This window comes from Doryrhamphus excisus, linkage group LG19, assembly GCF_037039965.1.
Source record: "Doryrhamphus excisus strain RoL-2023G ecotype Guam linkage group LG19, RoL_Dexc_Guam_v1.1, whole genome shotgun sequence".
NCBI classification, from domain to species: Eukaryota; Metazoa; Chordata; class Actinopteri; order Syngnathiformes; family Syngnathidae; genus Doryrhamphus; species Doryrhamphus excisus.
In genome coordinates, this window is record NC_136375.1 from 1,415,793 (window position 1) to 1,429,016 (window position 13,224).

Below are 13,224 nucleotides of genomic sequence, written 5' to 3' on the forward strand. Positions count from 1 at the left end.
TGATGCTTTGCTTACCGTCATGGCTTCCTCAATGATCTGATCTCCATTTTAGCTGACTCTGTGGATCAACGAGAAGATGCTAACAGCGCAGGACACCTCCTACGACGAGGCCCGGAACCTGCACAGCAAGTGGCTCAAGCACCAGGCCTTCATGGCCGAGCTGGCCTCCAACAAGGGCTGGCTGGAGAAAGTGGACCAGGTCACTCAAGTTAACCCCCTCATCTTCATGAGCTCCACCTGAAAGATCTCTCATTGGTGCAGGTGTACCTAATGTTGTGGCCTCATGCATGTCCACAGGAGGGCCAGGAACTGATGGAGTCCAAGCCTGAGTTTGCGCCCATCGTGAGGGAACGTCTGGCCGCTCTCCACGCCCTTTGGGAGATGCTGGAGTCCACCACGCAGGAGAAGGCGCGGCTCCTGTTCGACGCCAACCGCTCTGAGCTTTTCGACCAGAGCCTGGCCGACATGAAGAAGTGGCTGGGCGAGCTCCAGCAGCAGCTGCAGAGCGGCGACGACGTCGGTGACGTCAAAGACCTCACCAACGCAAACATCCTGCTGAAGAAACACCAGGTGGGCCACCAGCATCCAGGTCATCCAGGATGGTTTTTACATTCAACTGGAAAAAAAGCATTCCCATATCCACATGTTTCCCTGTCCCAGATGACGGAGAACCAGGTCCGAGACCGTGCACGGGAGCTGGAGGAGCTCCAGGAAGCGGTTCGGAAACACGGGGGCGCCCGTGAGGACCAGCCTGAGCTGGAGGCGGAGCAGCAGTCCCTCCAGATGGAGTTCCAGCAGCTCATCGCACCCCTGGCCCAACGCAAGGGCAAGCTGGAGGCCGCCAAGGCCGTCCACCAGTTCTACAGGGACCTGGCCGATGAACTTGTGAGGCAAATGTATTTCTATGGAGGCAAATATAAGACATTAGGCAAATGTGTTACTATGGAGGCAAATATAAGACGTTAGGCAAATGTATTTCTATGGAGGCAAATATAAGACGTTAGGCAAATGTGTTACTATGGAGGCAAATATAAGACGTTAGGCAAATGTGTTACTATGGAGGCAAATATAAGACGTTATGCAAATGTGTTACTATGGAGGCAAATATAAGACGTTAGGCAAATGTGTTACTATGGAGGCAAATATAAGACGTTAGGCAAATGTGTTACTATGGAGGCAAATATAAGACGTTAGGCAAATGTGTTACTATGGAGGCAAATATAAGACGTTAGGCAAATGTGTTTCTATGGAGGCAAATATAAGACGTTTGGCAAATGTGTTACTATGGAGGCAAATATAAGACGTTAGGCAAATGTATTTCTATGGAGGCAAATATAAGACGTTAGGCAAATGTGTTACTATGGAGGCAAATATAAGATGTTTGGCAAATGTGTTACTATGGAGGCAAATATAAGACGTTAGGCAAATGTGTTACTATGGAGGCAAATATAAGACGTTAGGCAAATGTGTTACTATGGAGGCAAATATAAGACGTTAGACAAATGTGGTACTATGGAGGCAAATATAAGACGTTAGGCAAATGTGTTACTATGGAGGCAAATATAAGACGTTAGGCAAATGTGTTACTATGGAGGCAAATATAAGACGTTAAGCAAATGTGTTTCTATGGAGGCAAATATAAGACGTTAGGCAAATGTGTTACTATGGAGGCAAATATAAGACGTTAGGCAAATGTGTTACTATGGAGGCAAATATAAGACGTTATGCAAATGTGTTACTATGGAGGCAAATATAAGACGTTAAGCAAATGTGTTTCTATGGAGGCAAATATAAGACGTTAGGCAAATGTGTTACTATGGAGGCAAATATAAGACGTTAGGCAAATGTGTTACTATGGAGGCAAATATAAGACGTTAGGCAAATGTGTTACTATGGAGGCAAATATAAGACGTTAGGCAAATGTGTTACTATGGAGGCAAATATAAGACGTTATGCAAATGTGTTACTATGGAGGCAAATATAAAACGTTAGGCAAATGTATTTCTATGGAGGCAAATATAAGACGTTAGGCAAATGTGTTACTATGGAGGCAAATATAAGACGTTAGGCAAATGTGTTACTATGGAGGCAAATATAAGACGTTAGGCAAATGTGTTACTATGGAGGCAAATATAAGACGTTAGGCAAATGTGGTACTATGGAGGCAAATATAAGACGTTATGCAAATGTGTTACTATGGAGGCAAATATAAAACGTTAGGCAAATGTATTTCTATGGAGGCAAATATAAGACGTTAGGCAAATGTGTTACTATGGAGGCAAATATAAGACGTTAGGCAAATGTGTTACTATGGAGGCAAATATAAAACGTTAGGCAAATGTATTTCTATGGAGGCAAATATAAGACGTATGGAGGCAAATATAAGACGTTGTGTTATAATGTGGTTCTAATTCCTGCCGCTCAGATGTGGATCGAAGAGAGAATGCCGCTGGCTCTGTCGCAAGATCACGGCAATGACCTGCAAACGGTGCAGATGCTGCAGAAGAGGAACCAGGTAACCTTGTCTGCTACAATATAATATATAATCAATATAATACATACATAATAGAAATAGAAAATATTGAAAACTATATATTTTAAATGAAAAATATAATCTATAAACGAAATATATTTATATATATTTAAAAAAAATAAGAAATGGTTAGGATCTCTCACGATGGTCCAATAATTTCAACTAGTGGCCTTAAATGGGTACAGTACAAAGTACTGCCAAGTAACAAAATATATAAAAATATGTTTATATATACAGTAGCTGTATAAATACTGCATATATAAGTACATAAAGAAGAGTTTGATCATTTATTCCATGCAGACCCTGCAGAGAGAGATCGAGGGCCACCAGCCTCGCGTCGACGACGTGCTGGAGCGAGGGAGGAGGATGGCGTCGGCCGCCGGCGAGGAGGGCGTCGCCGAGGCCGAGCGCATCACGGAGCAGCTGCGGGACCTGGAGGACGCGTGGACGAGGCTGCGGGACGAGATGGCCAAACGCCAGGACCGCCTGAACGCCGGCCGCCTGGCTCAGCAGCACTACAACGACGCCGACGAGGCCGAGGCCTGGATCGGAGAGCAGGAGCTCTACATGATCGCTGATGAAAAGCCTAAGGTAGAATCCCAGCTCGTGAAAATGTCCCTGGAAAACTTTGGTAGAACGCTGGTGCTCCCTCCTCCCTCCCACTTCCTGTTCCTGCAGGACGAGCAGAGCTCCATGTTGGCTCTGAAGCGCCACACCATCCTCAAGCAGGCCGTGGACGATTACGCCGACTCCATCCAGAACCTGGCGGACCGAGCCCAGAAGATGTTCGCCGAGGACAACCCTGACGGGTCAGCGCCCCCCCCCCGAGAAGTCCACATAAGCGTTCCAGGCGTCTTCTTATCTGGGTGTCTTTGGTGCAGCGAGAAGATCATGAGGCGTCAGGGCCAGGTGGACAAGCAGTACGCGGGGCTGAGGGATCTGGCCCAGGACCGCAGCAGGAAGCTGGAGCACACCTACCAACACTTCCTGCTCAGCCGCGAGGTGGAGGACCTGGAGCAGTGGATCTCGGAGCGGGACGTGGTGGCGTCCTCTCAGGAGATGGGCCAGGACCTGGACCACGTCACGGTATGATCCTTATTGTTACTCCGACTGGAACATTTTGGGAAAATTCATAGCGCTTATCCTCACGAGGGTGGCGGGGGTGCTGGAGCCTATCCCAGCTGTCTTGCGAAAATAATCTCAAAAAATATATATAAAACAATAATAAAATTTTAATTAATAGGAAATATTATTTTCATTATATATTTTTGTGTGTGAGTTTTATCACTGAAGTTTAAAAAATATTAATATTTTTAACATGTTATATATTCATATATTGAAGTGAAGCACCCTTTCTAACCTTGAGGAAAAAAATGGCACAAAAATATTTTTTTTCTTAGTTACATTAAAAATATATATTTTTTAAATGCCAAAAAATAGTCACAAAGTTCTTAGTTAATTAAATATATATTTTTTAAATGCCAAAAAATAGTTACTAAGTTCTTACAGTTAAATTTAAAAAATATATTTTTAAATGCCAAAAAATAGTTAAAAAAATAGTTAAAGTTCTTAGTTAATTAACAAAAATATTTTTTTACAGTTAATTAAAAATATATATTTTTAAATGCCAAAAAATAGTTACTGAGCTCTTACAGTTAAATTAAAAAAATATATTTTTAAATGTCAAAAAATAGTTTAAAAAATAGTTAAAGTTCTTACAGTTAAATTTAAAAAATATATTTTTAAATGCCAAAAAAAGTTCTTACAGTTAAATTTAAAAAATATATTTTTAAATGCCAAAAAAATAGTTACTAAGTTCTTACAGTTAATTAAAAAAAATATTTTTTTACAGTTAATTAAAAATATATATTTTTAAATGCCAAAAAATAGTTACAGAGCTCTAACAGTTAAATTAAAAAAATATATTTTTAAATGCCAAAAAATAGTAAAAAAAAATAGTAAAAAAAAAATAGTTAAGTTCTTACAGTTAAATTTAAAAAATATATTTTTTAAATGCCAAAAAATAGTTACTAAGTTCTTACAGTTAATTAAAAATATATTTTTTTAAATGCCAAAAAATAGTAACTAAGTTCTTACAGTTAATTAAAAAAAAAAATTTTAATGCCAAAAAATAGTTACTAAGTTCTTACAGTTAAATTAAAAAAAATATATTTTTTAAATGCCAAAAAATAGTTACTATTTATAGTTACTAACTAACTTTAAGTTACTAACTTCTTAAATATTTTTTTGAATATAGTTTCAAATATATATTCCTATATTTAGAGTATTGCATCAGAAAAGAAATGTTAATGTTAATATGCTAATATTAACAAGTTTTAATTTTTATTAATAATTTAATATGATTTGTTTTGATAGCCGTTTGTTGGTTAGCGATGTCGCTAGCGAGGCACAAGTCAAGAATATTTTCTCGGACATTTTGTGGAGGCGTGACGCAGGGGCAAAGGACAAAAATGTCATTTTTTGTTCTGGATTCTGAACCGCATTGCAGCTGCTGAGGGATAAGTTCCGAGACTTTGCGCGGGAGACGGGGACGCTGGGTCAGGAGCGGGTGGACCTGGTCAACCAGACCATCGACGAGCTGATCGAGGCGGGCCACGGCGAGGCGGCCGCCATGGCGGAGTGGAAGGACGGCATCAACGAGAGCTGGGCCGACCTCCTGGAGCTCATCGACACGCGCTCGCAGCTCCTCACGGCGTCCTACGAGCTGCTCAGGTGAGGACGGGAACGAGAGAAGACGAAGAACAGGACTTGATGTCGTGTTTCTGTGCTTGAAGGTACTTTGACGACGGCAAAGATCTGGTGCTCCAGATCTACGACAAGCAGCAGGAGCTTCCCGATGATGTCGGCGAAGACTTCAGCAAAGCCGAGTCCTTCCACAGGATGCACGCCGCCTTCGAAAGAGACATCGGCGCCCTGGGCAAGCAGGTATGGCGGCCATAATGGCCCCACGTAGGGCCTGCATGCTCCAACGTGATCCTCCTCCTCCTCCTCGCAAGGTTCAACAGTTCCAGGAGACAGCAGCCAAGCTCCGTGCTCAGTACGCCGGAGAGCGAGCGGAGGCCATCCAGTCCACGGAGAGGGAAGTTCTGGAAGCCTGGAAAGGCCTCCTGGACGCCTGCGAAGGACGCAGGGCGCGGCTGCTGGACACGGCCGAGAAGTTCCGTTTCTTCACCATGGTCCGAGACCTGCTGGCCTGGATGGAGAGCATCATCCAGCAGATAGAGACCCAGGAGAAGCCCAGGTGACAACGCATTCGAATGCCATGAATATTCGCTTTTTTTATATACATAAATATTTCATATATATATGGAAAAGCATTTTTTTCGACTAAATAAGTCAAATATTGTTAAAAAATGTAATTTTTTAAAAATATTCTTTTTCTTTATATATAAATATTTAATATATTAATCTAAAAGCAGTTAGTTGAATAAATAATTAGGAAAAGCATTTTTTTCAACTAAATAAGTCAAATATAAAAAAAAATTAAAAAAAGATTTTTTTTTATTTTTAAAAATAAAAAAAAATGTTTTTAATTACATTTTTTTTAAATGTAAAAAATATTTGTGTGAAACGTTTTTATATATATAAATATTTAATATATTAATCTAAAAGCAGTTAGTTGAATAAATAATTAGGAAAAGCATTTTTTTCAACTAAGTCAAATATTAAAAAAAACAAGAATTAAAAAAGATTAAAAAAAATTTTTTAAAATAAAAAAATTGTTAAAATGTAAAAAAATATTTGTGTGAAACGTTTTTATATATATAAATATTTAATAGATTAATCTAAAAGCAGTTAGTTGAATAAATAATTAGGAAAAGCATTTTTTTGACTAAATAAGTCAAATATTTTAAAAAATGTATTATTTTTTAAATATTCTTTTTTATATATACATATTTAATATATTAATCTAAAAGCAGTTTGTTGAATAAATAATTAGGAAAAGCATTTTTTGACTATTCCTAAGTCAAATATTTAAGAAAATAAAAAAAATAAAAATAAAACATTTTTTTTTAATTTTTAAAAATTAAAAAATATTTTTTAATTAAATTTTTTTTATGTAAAAAAATATTTGTGTTAAACGTTTTTTTATACATAAATATTTAATATATTAATCTAAAAGCAGGAAAAGCATTTTTTTCGACTAAATAAGTCAAATATTTATATATATATAATCAATTTTTTTAATTTTTTAAAAATTTAAAAAATTTAAAAATTTAATTACATTTTTTAATGTAAAAATATTTGTGTAAAACGTTTTTTTAGATATGAATATTTAATATATTAATCTAAAAGCAGTTTGTTGAATAAATAATTCCGAAAATATTTTTTTTCAACTAAATAAGTCAAATTTTTCACATTTTTAAAAAAATTTTTTTTTAAAAATGTAAAAAAAATTTAAAATTAAAATTTGTCTTTTTAATTTTAAAAATTTAAAAATAAAGTTTTTAAATTAAATGTTTTTTAAAAATGTAAAAAAAAAATATTTGTGTGAAACGTTTTGATGTAATAATTGTGGCCGTATAATCTTTACCATTGTTCATGAGGCAGCATCATTGGCTTAAAAAGTATTTCATAAACACATAAAAATTGTTCTGAAGTCAACAAATGACACCACACACTTTAAATCACGTCCAAAATTAATTTACAGATGATTAAAATTATTGATTTTGACTTTTGAGCAGCAATACCGGCATTGACCACTGGGGAGAGACAAAGCTCTAAAAGATGTCATTGATTTAGCCTTGAGTAGCAATACCAGCATTGGCCACCGGAGGTAGACAAAGCTCACATGTGTCCAATCATTAGGGACGTGTCCTCTGTGGAGCTCCTGCAGAAATACCATCAGGGAATCCGCTCCGAGATCGAGGCCAGGGGGGCCAAATTCACCGACTGCACCGATTTAGGCACGGCCCTGCTGGCCCGCAAACACAGAGACTCTGCTGAGGTGAGCCCGGAATGACTTTCTTTGGAGCGTACTTGGAAAAAAAAACTAAACTGTGATGTGTTGCTGCTCAGATCAGGGAAAAGATGAACCAGCTGGTGGACAAGCACAAGGAGATGATGTTCAAGTGGGACGACCGCTGGGATTGGCTGAGACTCTGTGAGTGGGCGTCATCTCAAACGTTTTTTTTGTAAAAATCCCGAGGTCACATCTGATCTGAGGTCCGCGTTTCAGTGTTGGAGGTGTGTCAGTTTGCACGCGACGCCTCGGTGGCCGAGGCCTGGCTGATCGCGCAGGAACCGTACGTGAGCAGCAAGGACGTTGGACGCTCGGTGGACGACGTGGAGAAGCTGCTCAAGAGGCACGAGGCCTTCGAGAAGTCCACCGCCGCCTGGGAGGAGCGCTTCTCGGCGCTGGAGCGCCTCACCACGGTACGGTGGAACGCCGTCCCGGTGTCGGGAAAATAGGAATGACTGGTTCTTCGTGTTGCAGTTGGAGTTGCTGGAGCTGAGAAAGCAGCAGCAGGAAATGGAGCAGCTGATGAAAGACGAGCGACGCCCGGACCAAGACCGCAGGTACACGCTTGGAATGGAATGGAGGCGCAGCGGCTTGATAAAAACAATGAATAAAAAGTACTTAAATGCATGCAGGAGCGAGGACACCGGCTTTGCGGGATCTTCGCAGCTTTTCACCGTGGAAGAAGAAACTCTGGTGAGTCTGACCTTTGACCTCTTGTTTATCCACTCAACACACGAGTCTCTCTCACGCCCCCCCCCCCCCAGTCCGCTGTCCCCGAGGTGGTGACGGGCGACAACACGGAGATGAAAGAGAGCGGCTCTCTGGAGCTGGAGGCGTCCGTCTCCGCGGCGGTGCCGGCGGAACCCCGTGGCGCCGCCACCATGCCCGCCGGAATGCCGGCGGGCCAGGCGGTTCTGCAGGAGGGAACGCTGGGACGCAAGCACGACGTGGCGGGCTCCGGGAAGAAGGCCTCCAATAGGTAGGCCTTTCCTAGTCCTGGAAAATCAGGGCCCCCGTTGGGTGTGTGTGAGGTTTCCCTTGTTTTTTTCACCGGAAAATCCATTAGAAGCAAGTTGAAAAAAAATGAAAAAAAAAAATTTTTTTTGTCAAAAATCACCAAATTCAAACACCCACATTTTCTGCCGTTTTTGGGTGCTTCTGGGGCCCCTGTTGAGTGTGTGTGTGGTTTCCCTTGTTTTTTTCACCGGAAAATGCATTAGAAGCAAGTTGAAAAAAACTGAAAAAAACGACATACTAACCCCTTACGTTTTTTGTCAAAAATCACCACCCTCAAACATCGGCATTTTATGCCATTTTTGGGTGCTTCTGGGGCCCCTGTTGGGTGTGTGTGAGGTTTCCCTTGTTTTTTTCAACGGAAAATGCATTAGAAGCAGTTGAAAAAAAATGAAAAAAAACGACATACTAACCCCTTACGTTTTTTGTCAAAAATCACCACCCTCAAACATTGGCATTTTATGCCATTTTTGGGTGCTTCTGGGGCCCCTATTTGGTGTGTGGGGTTTCCCTTGTTTTTTCACCATAAAAGTGTATTAGAAGCATGTTGAAAAAAATGAAAAAAAAAAACATACTAACCCCTTACGTTTTTTGTCATAAATCACCACTGTAGACGTTGGCATTTTATGCCGTTTTTGGGTTCTTCTGGGGCCCCTGTTAGGTGTTTGTGAGGTTTCCCTTGTTTTTTTCACCGGAAAATGCATTGGAAGCAAGTTGAAAAAAATGAAAAAAAAAAAGAAAAAAACGACATACTAACCCCTTACGTTTTTTGTCAAAAATCATCACCCTCAAACATTGGCATTTTATGCCATTTTTGGGTGCTTCTGGGGCCCCTATTGAGTGTGTGTGTGGTTGCCCTTATTTTTTTCACCGGAAAATGCATTAGAAGCACGTTGAAAAAAAAGAAAAAAAACGACATACTAACCCCTTACGTTTTTTGTCAAAAATCACCAAATTCAAACACCCGCATTTTCTGCCGTTTTTGGGTGCTTCTGGGGCCCCTGTTGAGTGTGTGTGAGGTTTCCCTTGTTTTTTTCACCGGAAAATGCATTAGAAGGAAGTTGAAAAAAAATGAAAAAAACGACATACTAACCCCTTACGTTTTTTGTCAAAAATCACCACCCTCAAACATTGGCATTTTATGCCGTTTTTGGGTGCTTCTGGGGCCCCTGGTAAGTGTGTGTGAGGTTTCCTTCTGTTTTTTCACCAGAAAAGTTCATTAGAAGCACGTTGAAAAAAAACGACATACTAACCCCTTACGTTTTTTGTCATAAATCACCACAGTAAAACATTGTCATTTTATGCCGTTTTTGGGTTCTTCCGGGACCCCTGTTGAGTGTGTGTGAGGTTTTTGTTTTTTTCCACCAGAAAAAAGCATTAGAAGCAAGTTGGAAAAAAAAAGAAAAAAAAACGACATACTAACCCCTTACGTTTTTTGTCAAAAATCACCAATGTCAAACCTGACATTTTATGGTGTTTTTGGGTGCTTCTGGGGCCCCTGTTGAGTGTGTGTGAGGTTTCCTTCTTTTTTTTTCACCGGAAAATTCATTAGAAACAAGTTGAAAAAAATGAAAAAAAACGACATACTAACCCCTTACGTTTTTTGTCAAAAATCACCACCCTCAAACATCGGCATTTTCTGCCGTTTTTGGGTGCTTCTGGGGCCCCTGTTGAGTGTGCGTGAGGTTTCCCTTGTTTTTTTCACCATAAAAGTGCATTAGAAGCACGTTGAAAAAAAAGAAAAAAAAAACGACATACTAACCCCTTACGTTTTTTGTCAAAAATCATCGCCCTCAAACATTGGCATTTTATGCCGTTTTTGGGTGCTTCTGGGGCCCCTGGTAAGTGTGTGTGAAGTTTCCTTCTTTTTTTTTCACCGGAAAAGTTCATTAGAAGCATGTTGAAAAAAAACAAAGCAAAAAAAAAAACGACATACTAACCCCTTACATTTTTTGTCATAAATCACCACCGTAAAACATTGGCATTTTATGCCGTTTTTGGGTTCTTCCGGGACCCCTGTTGAGTGTGTGTGAGGTTTCTTTTGTTTTTTTCCACCAGAAAAAAGCATTAGAAGCAAGTTGGAAAAAAAAAGAAAAAAAAACGACATACTAACCTCTTACGTTTTTTGTCAAAAATGACCAAATTCAAACACCCACATTTTATGCCGTTTTTGGGTGCTTCTAGGGCCCCTGTTGAGTGTGTGTGGTTTCCCTTGTTTTTTTTCACCATAAAAGTGCATTAGAAGCACGTTGAAAAAAATGAAAAAAACGACATACTAACCCCTTACGTTTTTTGTCAAAAATCACCACCCTCAAACATTGGCATTTTATGCTGTTTTTGGGTGCTTCTGGGGCCCCTGTTGAGTGTGTGTGATGTTTCCCTTGTTTTTTTCACCAGAAAAGTTCATTGGAAACAGGTTGAAAAAAATGACATAAAAAAAATGACAAAAAAAGTCAGTGTCAGACATACAAAAAAATGATTTTCCTAAACAAAAAAGTTACTTTATGATGAAAAATGTCAATTTTTAACAGGAAAAGCCTCAAAGCGAGTGAGGGTGTTTTTCTTAAAATTAGCTTCCATGAGAATGTTATATTTTCCATACAAAACCAGACCAAAGATCATGATAAAAGCATCATTTTCCAAGACTCCACCGGGGGGCGCCAGATGCCTTTTTGTGTCATTGTGGAGGTACAGCACCGTGTAACAAAAGCCTGTGTTCGATGCCCGTTAAGGTCGTGGAACACCTTGTACTGCGTCCTGAGGCCCGGCCAGCTCTCCGCCTACAAGGACGCCAAGAGCTCGGGCCAGGGCGTGACGTTCCACGGCGAGGAGCCGCTGCCGCTGGCCAACGCCAGCTGGGAGCTCCTGGCTAACTACAAGAAGAAGAAGCACGTGGCCAAGCTGTGGTGAGACGCACCTTTTAAGTCGCCGCCGTTCCACGCACGTTTCACGTTTTTCGCTTTCGCTCCGACAGCCTCGCCGACGGCAGCGAATATCTGTTCCAGTGTAAAGACGAGGTACCGCACACGCCCGTCTTGTCGTCTTCTAACAAAGACCATTTCATCAGTTTTTGGTCCCCTCAGGAGGAACTCCAGCGTTGGAGCCAGGCCATGGGCAGGGCCCTCCAGACCCTGGCCCAGGAAGAGGCCACGGCGAGCGGGTCCTCCAAAGCCCTCAGTCTGCCCCCCACGGCCTCCTCCCCCGCCAAGAAGGACAAGAAGTTCAGTCGCTTTGCCAAGAAGAAATAAAGCACCTTGGGGAGGGGTGGCCGCCACCGCCATACCTTGGGGAGGGGTGGCCGCCACCGCCATACCTTGGGGAGGGGTGGCCGCCACCGCCATACCTTGGGGAGGGGTGGCCGCCACCGCCATACCTTGGGGAGGGGTGGCCGCCACCGCCATACCTTGGGGAGGGGTGGCCGCCACCGCCATATTTGTGTCCAATCCACATTGTTTGTGTACACGCCTCCATCTTACCTGTTCTATTATTGTGCTCCACGTCACATGACTTCCTTTTCAAGCTCCTCTTTGCCATTTCTCCTTTTAACCAAAGAAAGATGGCCGATTTGGTTCTTTTTTTTTTTTTTTTTACACTTGTACCACGTGTACAAACTCACAGCTTGTCAACTGTAATACTGCAGTACACAGAGTACTTGGAACACCTACTCACCAGGCGGATTTGAAATAGAAGTCATTTGAAACTAGATTGCGGATCAGTAGGAGCAACTTGAAACTAGATTCCGGATCAGTAGTAGCAATTTGAAACTAGATTCCGGATCAGTAGTAGCAATTTGAAACTAGATTCCGGATCAGTAGTAGCAATTTGAAACTAGATTCCAGATCAGCAGTAGTAATAATTTGAAACTAGATTGAAACTAGATTCCGAATCAGTAGTAGCAAAACTAGATTCCGGATCACAAGTACCAATATGAAACTAGATTCCGGATCAGTAGTAGTACTAATTTGAAAGTAGATTCCGGATCAGTAGTAGTAGCAATTTGGAACTCGATTCTGGATCAGCAGTAGTAATAATTTGAAACTAGATTCCGGATCAGTAGTAGTAATAATTTGAAACTAGATTCCGGATCAATTGTAGCAATTTGAAACTCTATTCCGGATCAGAAGTGTAATTTGAAACTAGATTCCGGATCAGTAGTAGTAATAATTTGAAAGATTCTGGATCAGTACTAGTAATAATTTGAAACTAGAATCCGGATCAGTAGTAGTAATAATTTGAAACTCGATTCTGGATCAGTAGTAGTAATAATTTGAAACTCGATTCTGGATCAGTAGTAGTAATAATTTGAAACTAGCTTCCGGATCAGTAGTAGTAATAATTTGAAACTCGATTCCGGATCAGTACTAGTAATAATTTGAAACTAGATTCCGGATCAGTACTAGTAATAATTTGAAACTAGATTCTGGATCAGTATTAGTAATAATTTGAAACTAGATTCCGGATCAGTTGTAGCAATTTGAAACCCCTATTCCGGATCAGTACTAGTAATAATTTGAAAGATTCTGGATCAGTACTAGTAATAATTTGAAACTAGAAACCGGATCAGTAGTAGTAATGCTGCCTGGAATAAATAAAGTACTATGATAAACATAATCAACATGTTTTCATTTGAGGAAAAACATCAAAGTCAAAATTTTTACGATAATCCAAACCTGTCATTTGTACACAATATTAC

At 40.4% G+C, this 13,224-nt stretch overlaps 1 protein-coding gene across 2 annotated transcripts in view; it reads left to right on the forward strand.

The window, feature by feature from the left end:
- The window catches only part of sptb (spectrin, beta, erythrocytic), a 43,054-nt gene extending 29,856 nt beyond the window's left edge, over nt 1-13,198 (forward strand). For both annotated transcript variants that reach the window (XM_058056014.2, XM_058056013.2), the window contains 19 exons: nt 53-199; nt 298-570; nt 661-885; nt 2,426-2,515; nt 2,834-3,124; nt 3,212-3,342; nt 3,415-3,619; nt 5,043-5,266; nt 5,329-5,479; nt 5,551-5,795; nt 7,364-7,502; nt 7,574-7,658; nt 7,734-7,930; nt 7,992-8,074; nt 8,150-8,210; nt 8,282-8,496; nt 11,264-11,437; nt 11,506-11,548; nt 11,615-13,198. In XM_058056014.2, coding sequence (XP_057911997.2) covers nt 53-199; nt 298-570; nt 661-885; nt 2,426-2,515; nt 2,834-3,124; nt 3,212-3,342; nt 3,415-3,619; nt 5,043-5,266; nt 5,329-5,479; nt 5,551-5,795; nt 7,364-7,502; nt 7,574-7,658; nt 7,734-7,930; nt 7,992-8,074; nt 8,150-8,210; nt 8,282-8,496; nt 11,264-11,437; nt 11,506-11,548; nt 11,615-11,779 — 3,144 coding nt within the window. In that variant the 3' untranslated portion in view covers nt 11,780-13,198. The remainder of the gene's footprint in view (nt 1-52; nt 200-297; nt 571-660; nt 886-2,425; nt 2,516-2,833; nt 3,125-3,211; nt 3,343-3,414; nt 3,620-5,042; nt 5,267-5,328; nt 5,480-5,550; nt 5,796-7,363; nt 7,503-7,573; nt 7,659-7,733; nt 7,931-7,991; nt 8,075-8,149; nt 8,211-8,281; nt 8,497-11,263; nt 11,438-11,505; nt 11,549-11,614) is intronic.
- Nucleotides 13,199-13,224: the final 26 nt, after the last annotated feature.